This window comes from Bacillus rossius, chromosome 1, assembly GCF_032445375.1.
Source record: "Bacillus rossius redtenbacheri isolate Brsri chromosome 1, Brsri_v3, whole genome shotgun sequence".
NCBI classification, from domain to species: domain Eukaryota; kingdom Metazoa; phylum Arthropoda; class Insecta; order Phasmatodea; family Bacillidae; genus Bacillus; species Bacillus rossius.
The window spans coordinates 259,796,903-259,809,224 of NC_086330.1; the positions used below are offsets into that span (position 1 = coordinate 259,796,903).

The 12,322-nt window shown below is 37.8% G+C and overlaps 1 protein-coding gene across 1 annotated transcript in view; it reads left to right on the forward strand.

The window, feature by feature from the left end:
• The window catches only part of LOC134527526 (secretory carrier-associated membrane protein 1), a 68,770-nt gene extending 57,265 nt beyond the window's left edge, over nt 1-11,505 (forward strand). The window contains exons 8-9 of the mRNA XM_063360271.1: nt 9,408-9,534; nt 10,232-11,505. Of these exons, the coding sequence (XP_063216341.1) occupies nt 9,408-9,534; nt 10,232-10,390 (286 nt within the window). The 3' untranslated portion in view covers nt 10,391-11,505. The remainder of the gene's footprint in view (nt 1-9,407; nt 9,535-10,231) is intronic.
• The last annotated feature ends 817 nt before the right edge of the window (nt 11,506-12,322 follow it).

Genomic DNA, 12,322 nt, shown 5'->3' on the forward strand with positions numbered 1-12,322 from the left:
AAGTAGTTAAGTGAAGATGAAGTCAGCAGAATTACAGACAGTGACATTTTAGAAATTTTGTGCAATAGCGATGAGAAAATCTCTGAATCCAAAGAGGATGACGACAAGCCTATTTTAATGAGTCATTCTGAGGCATTCAAGACCTTTGAATCTCTGATCAGTTATGTTCAACATCAAGATGAAACAGTGAAACTGAAGTGATGCTTTTAAGAAGGTTTAGACACATGGTTTCCAAAAAAAAGTGTGCAGTGTGTGAAGCAGCCGAAAATGACAAACTTTTTCAAAACCTGATATAGGAGTGCTGTAAGTAAAACTTTGTAACCAATTTTACTTTTTTTATTTTAAAGACTAGTGTAATGTACTGTACTGAAAATATTTAAACATATTTTACTGAGTTCAAGAATAATGTACCAGTATTTCAATACAATACAATAGTATATTGATAAGTACGTACAGTACTGTCTACGTATACATATGAACATATTAAAGTTTTGCCTACATCACATTGTGATACCTGTACCTACAGTAGTGTACTGCACATCTATATTTTTGTACAAATATAAATGCTAAACCAAAAGAAACGTCTAAAAAAACATTCAACAACAAACACATTCATTATTCCTAGCCCTCTAACTATTTAAAAATGGCCTTGTAGTAACCAGATTTTCCTATATCCAGATTGGCCGGTCACGTTATTAAGTCTGGCTGTGACAGGTTTTACTCTACTTGGTAATTACTTAAAATTAGATGAAAATAGTTTTCTTCCATTTTCTTTTCTGAACTGTTAAAATTACAAAACCTTTTTTTAACAAACAATGTAAACCTTTTCATAGTGCAAAACTATACATAAAGTATGGTATACAGTGAACTCTCGATATCTTGGACTAAAAGGGGTGAGAGTTGGTCCGAGTTACCCTTTGTCCAAGATACCGAAGGGAAATAAAGGGAGAGAAGACAGCCATATGTTTTAACTAACGGGACAGACTGTACTGTTAGTACACATGGCATGCGGGAAGTGGCAACACAGCAAGTTATATCAGGGCTACGGTTGGCTGTGGTATTACATTGCGCATCTTAAATACAAAAAAAAACGTAAGGGACGTGGTGATAAGATAAGCCTGTGCTATATGTTGAATAATGAATCCATTGTTTGCCTGTTGCGGAGACTCGTGTTGTTTACAGAATGGTCTAGGGGAGGAGATGAAAGAGAGAGACGGAGAGAGGCGAGGTCAGCTGTCTGTTTCTCAACGTCTCTTAAGGAATGGAGGGGGCGGATGGAAAACGTGGGAGATAATGATACAAAATATGTACCGATAAAGGTTTTTATGAGCGTATGTAATGTAAATTTATAACTGTGAAAATAAACATTAATTATCACTGTACCATGTTCTGATTTTACATCGTTTAGTCAGAGTCTGAGTAGGGCTGGGCCGATGCCGATTCCGATTCTTGAGTATCGGCCGATATTCAGAGTATCGGCATCGGCAGCATCTGTAAAATAATTGCCGATACTTCGCGCCGATACCTCAGTCCAAGTTCTTAAACTGTGTTACAGCAAATTCTCTCTAGTACGTCCCTCTTGTTAACGTACAATCCAGTATAACGTATAAAGCCACCGGTCTTGAAACGCCATGCAAATTAATAGGCATAATAAATATATAACGTACGTTTTTCAAAGCCCTGGACTTTAATTTCTCGTTAATACGTTTATTTTTGCCGATATTATTATACAAAATATTAAACATTTTCTCATTTCATTCCCAATTCTATAGCTTTGTTTAACAACAGGTTTTGTGGAAATTGTTTACAGCCGTTTTCTTTATTTCGTTGAGTAAAATGGCAGGTGCAGTGCTGGTAACCGTGCGGATAGAAATTTCATTCGTATAAAAAAATGTCCGTTTTTTGTGTGATTGGTGTAGCAACATAACATTTATGCGGAATAATCAAGTTATAAATAAAAAACGCCTAACTTTTTCAACTAAGAAAAAAACAATTCAATAATATTTATCCTACAAAATGCATATTTTCGCGTTTAAATTTGTAGCAATGGATATTGGCCGATGGCGGCCATATCTGGCTAGGTACATAAAACGTGGATTATACGATGGCCAACGACTACTAATGCGATTATGTTACTGTTTGTTTTCTGTTTCGATGACCTAACCCATAATTTGCTTGTAAACATCATTTCAAATTAACATATTTGGCAATTGTACACAAATGTAATACGTATACAACATTTATTTAACAGATCTAGTGGCACACAGTTTCCGACGCTAGTGAACATTTTGTGACGTTTCGTGAAGTTTGTTTAATGGCGACGTGACGACGTGGATAACTAGTTTATATTTTTATATTTAGTGTATTACGGCAGCATATGTAGGTAGGCCTAACCGTAGAAGTTATGAGTACCCAAAAGCGTGTGGGTATCAGCATTGCAAAGTTATGAAAGACATTTCTCAAAGGAAAGTTCAAACAAACATTCTTGACTATATGAAAAAAAAACTGTAGGTACTGTATGTTGAACAGTTGAACATTATTTTATAATTGGGTTTGAATAGGTATGTCCAGCTATTAGGGGAAAAAGTACACACAAAATGCAAATCCTGCTAATTATTTCTCATGGACTGGTACTGTTCCAATGCATGTCAGTGCATTTGGCATGTCTTATTCAACTGTAACAAAAGGTCGTGCAGGATTTCAATTTTTGGTAAATATGTAGTGTACGGATTATCGTCAAAAATTTTTTTAAAAATCTGAAATAACTTTCATTATGCTCTTTTACGTCCTCTTTTCATTACAGCTTGCGGAGATAGGAAATTCCAAGTACTTAATATGAAATTAAAAAATACTTTATAAGTAAAATATCCTTTCATAACACAAACATTTCTTTGGTTAGTATCGGCATCGAGTATCGGCAGTATCGGCCCATAAGAATCGCTATCGGTGGAATAGGTGAAAAGTGGTATCGGCCCAGCCCTAAGTCTGAGTAAAACACACTTTCGCGGCTGTCACTGTAAAAGCATGAAGGGGAGAGTAAATCAGCTGGCCTAGCTTCTGCAGATTATGATGACTTCGAAGGCTTGAAAAAGCTGTCTCTCTTCTTCTGGACGGTCTTGTGTTGCTGCTTACTGATTACTAATTCCCGTGCTGCTCGGAAATGTCTGTAATATGACTGAAGGTTAGCATCTGAAGTTAAATTAACAATGTCGATAAGAGTATCCACACCTTGTCTAGCACTGGAAAGGTCCTGCTTTGACAGCGGCTCTAATTCATCCTCTTCGTCAGTGTCTTGCTGCGTGGTAGTAGGAGACACAACATCTTGAGCTATCTCTTCCTCTCTGAAACTGATTACAAGATCTCCTTCATCAGCATCCAACCATTCAGTAACGTCTTCTTTTGTGAAACCTATTTCACCTCCAGCCATTAGTGTGCGCTGGTAGTCACTGGCTTCACACCCTAGAAAATCTGGCTCTATGTCACCGTCAAAGAGCTGTTTATTCCACCCATTTGCAAGTGTAGATGTCTTGATTTCCTTCCATGCAGAAGTCCAGTTGAAAATTGCAGACCTAATGCTGTAATTTCGAATGTTCTGCAGTGTTCTCATTCCTCGAGTATCATCCTCTTTGTCCTCTGATTCTTCCAACACCACCATCACTTCGTCTAGAAATTTTTTCTTGCATGCTAAAATTATTCCCTGGTCCATGGGTTGGATAAGAGATGTGGTGTTAGGAGGCAATGCCAAGCATTTAATTTTTCCATCCTTTCTACACATCTCCGTATCGGGATGGGATGGTGCATTGTCAACAATTAGCAAAGCCTTGACATCTTCTGGATCAATGCCTAAAACTTCCGTCTGAACTTTCTTTACTTCAGGCACAAACTGTTTATGAAACCAATCACCTGTAATTGCCTGTGTAAACCAAGCATTTTTTGAGCTGGTATAGTGAACTGGCAGATCAGTCATTATATCCTTTAGCTTTCGAGGTCAACGTGATTTTCCCATGACAACCGACTTAAGACGATGACTGCCGTCAGCATTGGCGCACAGTAGAGCAGACAGCCTCTCTTTACTCAGTTTACGCCCAGGCGCAGTGCCCTCGTGTTTATAAGCTTGTGTATTTTCAGGCAGTGAACGCCAAAATAGGCCTGTCTCATCCGCATTGTAAAGCTGCGCCTTTGTCAGTCCTTCATCGTCAATTAAGGTTGCAAAGCCGTTTTCTGAATGGCTCAACACTCGCAGTGTCTGCACTCAAAGTTTCTCCGAACATACTTTTACTAACGATGCCGTGTCTGTGTCGGAAACTCCACAACCATCCGTCACTTGCTTTGAACTGAATGTTCATGTGTTTAGCCAACTTGTAGGCAGCTGCTTGTAGCTCAACACCACGAACTGCTACACCACTGGATCTTTGCTTTACGTACCATCTGTGTACAGCTTCTTCCAAGTTTGTATCGCCTGGCAACTTTAAATGTTTTCTGCTAGTAACAGTTTCTTCAGCATCACACTTCACAGCAAACGCCTTCAACTTTTCCATTTTCTTTTTTAAATACGAAACAGTTTGTTTAGCAATCCCAAATTCTACGCACGAATTAGCCACAGACACGCCAGACTCTAGCCTTTCAATCAATTTTAACTTTTGCGCGATACATAAAGATACACATTTTCGTTTAGGCGCCATTATAATGTGCAAAGAATTAACTGAACATAAACAAAAAAGATACTGCTACGTGTCAATTTATTTTTTCCAACTACCCATTAGTTCACAAGTGCATCAATAACTGCCATTGTTACCACCGGCGTGACGGGCTCGTGACTAATAACGATAGCCACCTCGGCACGCCGCGCACTGGTGCCACGTCTCCCAATCCGCCCACCACGTACTGATGCCAAGTCTCTCACACCTCACGCCAGCAAATACCCACGTATGACGCGCACCCCACTTTTGCAGATGTCCGAGTTATCCGATGTCCAGGATATCAAAGTCAGCGATATCGAGAGTTCATTGTACATAACCATAACATAACATAACTTACACAAATATACATAAACTATGGTAAATGAAAACATGGGAACTATGTAGGCATGTGTGTGTACAGGTGAGTTTCAAAAAAACATGTCCTAATATGCATACGAGGTGGGACCCAAAAAAAACTGATTTTTGTCATAAAATTTTATTTCCTTTTCTACGAAATTCCTTGAGTCACCTTCAAAGTATTCTCCATTAGATGGGATGCACTTATCAAGTCTTTTTTCCCACTGTTTGAAGCACCTCATGGAACTTTTCAAAACTGTGATATCCTCCAGTGCCCTTTGCAAAGCTGTCTTTACCACCTCCACTTCATCAAAATGCTTCCCTTTTACATATTTCTTCATTCTCAGGAACAGGAAAAAGTTGCTTGGGGCTATGTCTAGCGAATACGTAGGGTGGGGAACGACAGACCACTCGTGAGAGGCCAAATAGCAGTTCACTAGTAAAGCCATGTGTGCGGGGGTGTTGTGATGAAGGAACCAGTCACCTGATCGCCAAAGTTCCGGACGTTTCCTCTGCACATCCTCTTGAAACATCTTAAGACTTCCAAATAAAAGTGCGGTTAACAGTCTGGCCAAGGGGAACAAATTCCCGGTGCACAATTCCACAAACATCAAAAAAGACAATGATCATTGTCCACCTCACTCTCTGGCTTTTTTATTCTGGGGGAGTTGAGAGTCTTCCACTGGCTTGACACTTGCTTGGTTCTGGGTCATACCAGTAACTCCAACTCTCATCACCTGTAATGACTTTGGTCAAGAAGTTTGGATTTCTTTCAAGCTCTTTTTTCAAGGCCTGGCTCAAATTCAATTGAATGTTTTTTTTTTTTTTTATCCATGTTTGAGGAGGCAAGGAACTAATTTAGCAGCAACTTGCCTCATTTGCACATCCTCAGTCAGAATCCACTGGCACAAGCTCCAACTCACTTCTGTCGCTTCTGAAATGTCATCGATTGTGGAACGACAATCCTCGTTGATTATTTTGCTGATTTTTTCAACGTTTTCATTGTTTTGAGATGTTGAAGGGCGCCCAGAACAAGCATGGTCTCAACACTCATGTCACCACGATTAAAGAATCCAAATCACTCTAAAACTAGTGTGTGGCTCATAGCATCCTCCTTGAAAGCCTGTTTAAGCATTTGGTAAGCTTCTGTTGCAGATTTTTCAAGCAGGAAACAAAATTTCAAACACACTCTTTCTTCTTTTAAATCTGCCATAACGACTTCGCAGGCGAAACAGGAGAACAGTAACAGAAAAACATTACTATGATCTAAAGTTAACCTTCAAATTAACACCGTTTGGGCAGCTGTTTAGTGAAGATATCTAGTAACCTCATCTAATGGGAGAACTCTCTACTACGTCTACGAATGGCAGCACACTCTCATTCCGGGTTTTTTGGGCCCCCCTCGTACATCTTTGATGTTAACATTGTACTGAAAGTAATGCCTCGATCAGGTTAAGGCAGTGTCAGACACTCATGGATAAACATGGAAACCATAGACACTAGTGCTACCTTGGGAGAGTTGTATAGAACTTTGTTTAGAAAAATGGAAGGAAATTACCAAATACAGTAGAACCCCGATTATCCGCGACTCGATCATCCGATTCGCGGATTAACCGCGATTTATGTCCATCAAGTCCAATTTTTTAGTTACATATAACCAATGATTCAAAATGTATGTAAATGTTAAAATACTTTGCAAAATGTATGTTGGTCAAAGTACTTTGACTCAGTTATGTTTATATACACAAAGTTTTTTAAAAAAAATACTAGTACATACCTACGTATGTACATAATATTTTTGTGTTCCGTGTTACGTGAATAGATTATACACTGGTGCGCGATTCCACGTTCGCATGACCGGACTGTACACTCCCGCGCGCAGCACGGCGCCGGGCCACAGAGATTACCCGGCGCATGGAGACAGTCCATTCCATTAGTGTACGTTGTTGAAGCGTGAAGGTGGTGATAATTTTATGTATTGTAACAGTGATCTGCATTCCTACGGATTATACCATTGTGTTGTGCGGAAGTGTTGAGCGCAACATTTCATCATGTCATCAAATGAACAGAAAAGAAAGCGAGTGGTACTGTCCATCGACAGCAAAACAAAAATTATAGAAAGATTTCAGAGTGGAGAAACGATTGCAAACTTGCGACTGAGTTTAATGTCGGTAACACAACAGTGCGCGACATCATAAAACATCGCGAAAAAATCCTTCAGTTTGCTTCACAGGCTGACACTTCAAGTGGATTAAATAAACACAAGACGATGAAAGAATCCACATTTAGCAGGTTGGACACTTGTTTGTTTGAATGGTTTCAACAGAAAAGGTCGGAGGGTGTACCATTAAGTGGTGTAATTTTATCACAGCAGACGTAAATTTTAAAAAAAAAAAAAAAAAAAAAAAAAAAAAAAAAAAAAAAAAAAAAAAAAAAAAAAAAAACTAGGCTTGACAGAAGAACCATTTTCCTGTTATATTACTTCCCCGTTATTTTATGAGCACCGACTGTACGGAAGTGTGTGTGTTGCAACTAGTGCTTGGCACGCAAGATAAATTCAGCCTATCACTTGCTGACGCGGCGCAGTGATACGACGGTGTTTGTTTATTTCAAAACTCAGCTAAGAGTGAACGGAGAATAGATATAACGACCCCTCACGGTTCCCGAGATTAGGGTCGTTATAAGATTTCCGACCCATCTGCAACACTAAGTCATAATAGGCCGTTTTTGCACTAATTCCACGTTCAGCAAGCTAAAAATAAAAAATCTAACATTTAAAATTCATATAAATAAAGGGGGATAAAAACACCGTGAATTATACGAGACAGAGACACCTTTTCAAAACCATCAAATCAAGTCTCAATGCACTGGTATGAAAAATCTTATCTCGAAAATAATTTTGAAGGCAGTCGTTCTGTAAAACAATAACCAGCCCGATGGTGTTACTGACAACAGAGCAATGAGCTAAGTGTGGCAGCGTCGCTTACGGGCGATGAAAAGAATGCGTGACCTTGGCAGCTATCAGCTGTCTTGGGCCCTCGGACTGGCGGGCGGCTAGTCACACACCTCGGTGCAACAACGACTCGCGTGCCCACGTCTCCGCACACGAAAGACTTAAAAACCACTGCTGCCCAGCACTAAGCAGTCCGCTTCTATGTCAACAACGCACACGCACACAAAGCATGTGTATATATGTAATCTCCGAATGTCCACAGATGGCTGTCTGTGGGCTAATGACCTTTGAGGCAAGCATGACTCGGCTAACCGCGATTTTCGATTATCCGACTCACTCGTCCCCTTCATTAACACGGATAATCGGGGTTCTACTGTACTATAATTCTCAATGCTGGACACTCACCTAAATTAATGGAAACTACTGCTGTCAGCGATCCTAGGGAGAGTTGTTTCGTACTTAAAATTTAGAAGGAGATTTGTTATGTTTATGAATTTCTGTAAATATAAAAACATAGTATACTTGTGTAAATGGATTTGGAGAACTATTTTTATGGCTCCATTATGTTTAGTTATTATGGTGATATCTGTGATTATTCTGTAAGGGCAGCATTGTGATGATAATATTATTTTACGTGCAACCAAAATTTATGGTTGATTAGTTTAGGACTTTAGGTAAATTTGAGATACTGCAAAATCAATTGAATGATTACTTAGTTTAAGTTTGTGGTTGGCCTGTACGAAGCTTCGACTAAGTGAATCAATCAAAGCTATTTTTTAATATTTGATTTGGCTTCCCCCAGGAAATTTTTTATTCGTTTTATGCGAAGCTTTGGTTGTGATGCAACCTTCGCGTCTGATGTGAAGCTCAAAGTTTTAAAGCATTATAAGCATAAGATTCACTCTGAAAATATTTAGTTTTTTGTGTGTTGTATATTTTTTGCTTGAATAAAGTTGATTACTTAAAAACATCAAACTTAAAAAAGTGTTCATCGTTAGTTAAACACATTTAATAGAAGTAGCTAAACAAACTAACACACTTAAAAAACTTTTAAGGTAGTAAAGGTTGCAGGCAATACCTTGCTAGCATTTTGGAGGTTGTGATTTCATCCGTCCGTTCATCAAAAGTTAAAGTTTGGAAAACCTTTGACGGACAGACTTGTTGATGAAAAAGCTCAGGCCACAAATTCTTATTTTTTAAATCAAAGGTTTGGGTTTTCTGGAGCTACTCCCATCTCCCCCACACATTCATTGCTGTAATTTCACCATCCGTCATTGTCTATATAAGAAGGCAAAACTTTGAATTCAGATTGCATTCATAACAGGATCTTTGCATGTACTATGTAGAATCTATGCAGTTGTACCACTAGGGTGCCAAGCCGCACAAGGACAAGGCCAGCGATGCTCGCTTGTTTCCAGCGGCTTCCTGGTCGCCATAGAGACCTTTGACTCGACGGCCGGGGGAATCACGGTGGGCGTGATCCTGTTGCTCATCGCGCTGGGGTTTGGGAGTGCTGCAGCGATGGACATCTTGCTTCTGTCCAAGGTGCGTGCAACCTGCTGCTTCTGCACGTCTCAACGCAGAGGCTTGGGAAAGTAATCAGTCATGGCTTGTTACGAATTACCGTCTTAGCATTTGCCTAGGTGACTTCTGGGAACCATTGCACCAGGTATCGAACCCGGATCCTCTGGAATGGCTAATCTGTGCACAATATTTGTGATCTGTGTTGTGAGGTACGGCCCTTTTTTTACAACCAGAAATGTATTGGCGTTTAGTCATTGGATTTGATTAAAATGAAATTGTATTCAAGTATCTGAACTATTCTAATTATTAAATATTACTTCTTTTTTTTTTGTAATTAACTAATTTTTTCTTTTGTTTTAGATAGATTTTATTTTGAGGAGGCAGCTGGATCAAAATTGCTTCTTGACTAGGAAAATTCATTAATTATTTATATAGTTACATATTTTCAAGTTGTAATTTTTCTTTTACTAAAAAATCTTTAAAATATACTTTCTAAATAATTATTATTTGTTGTAAGACATGCAAAATTGCGACAATAGCACCATTCTAGAAACTATAGAATAACCTACGTCCAAAAAAAAAATCTTTTATGGAATCAGACCATAGCTGTGTTTATGGCATGTTAGCAACATTTCAGACCACTCAAGGAATTTAATTCAATAAAAATGTAATGATGTAAAGTGTGAAATGACCTTGCGTGGTGCTGTGCGCGTTGCAGATCCACCGCATCTACCGCAGCACTGGCGCGAGCTTCGCCAAGGCGCAGCAGGAGTTCACGTCAGAGTTCCTGCGCAGCGAGCACGTCCAGAATGCTGCCACCAACGTCGCGGCCAGCACGCTGCGCGCCCAGATGTCCAACTCCTCCAGCCGCTACTGAGCGTCCAACCTCAGTTCTGCTGAACAAGTGGCACACGTTGTGTGACCATTGTGACTGTGTTCCGGGCTAACATTGGTATTTAACTTGGAGGCATAGTTTCCTGTTCTTTGAAAGTGCCCTCATAATCAAAGATTTTATTTTATTATAATGATGATAAAGCGCAAAAAAACATTTTCAGTTGTAACTTATGTGATTTGTTGTGTCTTTTGTGAGTGAGACTGTTCTAAATGTTATTATTATTATTTTTATTATTATTTGCTTCAGATTACATGTAGGATAGTTTTCGTACCATTAACTAAATATTCGGATAATATTTTTTCTCAAATGAAAATTTTCTGTCCCTAATTTTTTTTTTGTGTATATATATACAGGGAAGGAGGGTTTTGTATTGCTAGTGTTTTTTTTTTATGCATTCAATTGACATTAATAACAGTTAAAATATTATTATGCATACGCTAATTGGCAAGAACTAAACATCTGCAGCAATTTAAATTTGCGTGATGTACAAATAGATAGACAATGTGAAAACCAAATGCTAAAATGTATTTCAGACTAGAGATTCTGTTTCATAAAGTACTTAAAATTCTTTTTAGTTTTTCTGTATACATACATCTGCAGTTAAGTGAAATATAAATATATATTTTTCACAAGACTGATGCATCTAAAATGAAATGTATATTTTGAAATTTAAAACAGTTATTATTTGTCAATTTTTAGTGATACATTTTTTTAAATACTAATAAAGGTTGTTATTGTGAATAATCTTGTTTATCTCTTAGTGATTTATGAAAATGTTGGATCATTGGTGTGTAAATGTTGTCAATAAGAAACGTGTTATTTTGGCATTGTTTGAATAAATTATATGATAATGCTTGTTCACATATTGCACTAGTTAGTAATTTATGCTGAAGTTTTATCCAAACTTTGCGATGTATCAGGTTAAGAGACTTTTGCACCTGTATGTTAATATGTAACTCAACACATGTGAGGTGCAACATCCACTGTCCAACTGATGTTACGTGATGATAGACATGTAAATTGCTACTTGATCATTTACTGTAATTTGTAATTATATGAAAATGTTTTGACTACAAAAAATAAAATGTTAAATATTTGCTCATTGTTAATTCTTTATTTGCACACATGGGTGGAAACCAGTGAAATCTCATTACCTTATAAAGAAAAATTGTCCAACTTTTAAAGTCAAAAGTAAGAAACTGTATGACTATGTGAATATTTTGAACATCAACAATGTTGAATATTCAGTAGTTCGTGAACTGGAATAGTTTATGTAGTAGACGTTTTGAGTTTAACAAAATGTTAACTGATGAGGTTGTCTTGTGCTTGTAAATACCCATGTAAGATGAACATGAGCTATTGTAGACATTTTAAATACATGGAAAGTATTCAAAGTTACTTCATTACTCTCTCGTGAAACAGTAGCAGGATATACTGCGCAGAAAATTGGAAACACTAAATATTTTTGACTTTTTTAACTTAAAAAACAAAATTTTTTTTTATCATGCATTCCAGTAGTGTGAAAAAAAAAAAACTTTATAAAGGATAAAGGATTACAATAGAAAAAACTGGACATACAAACGTAACGTGTTCAGTGTTTTATCGCACAATCGTCGCACTCGCATGAAAATCACACCATTATTTTAGGGTGGCAAAATTAGGTGAGAAAAAAATTGCTCATAAAAGGTGCATGTTGTTTTTGGTCCTGTTAGATTTTGAGTGCTTTCTGTAGGTAGTAAACATGACAGGATAAAGCACCGTGCAACAGCAATTGTTTTAAAGTTTCTGTCAGGCAGTTTGGTAGTTATAATGAAAAAATACAGTAATTACAATTACAGTACAATTTGTTTAAGATGGACCCACACAATACAATTTTCCGTCTAATATAAATGTTTCGGCCCCACCATTTTCTCA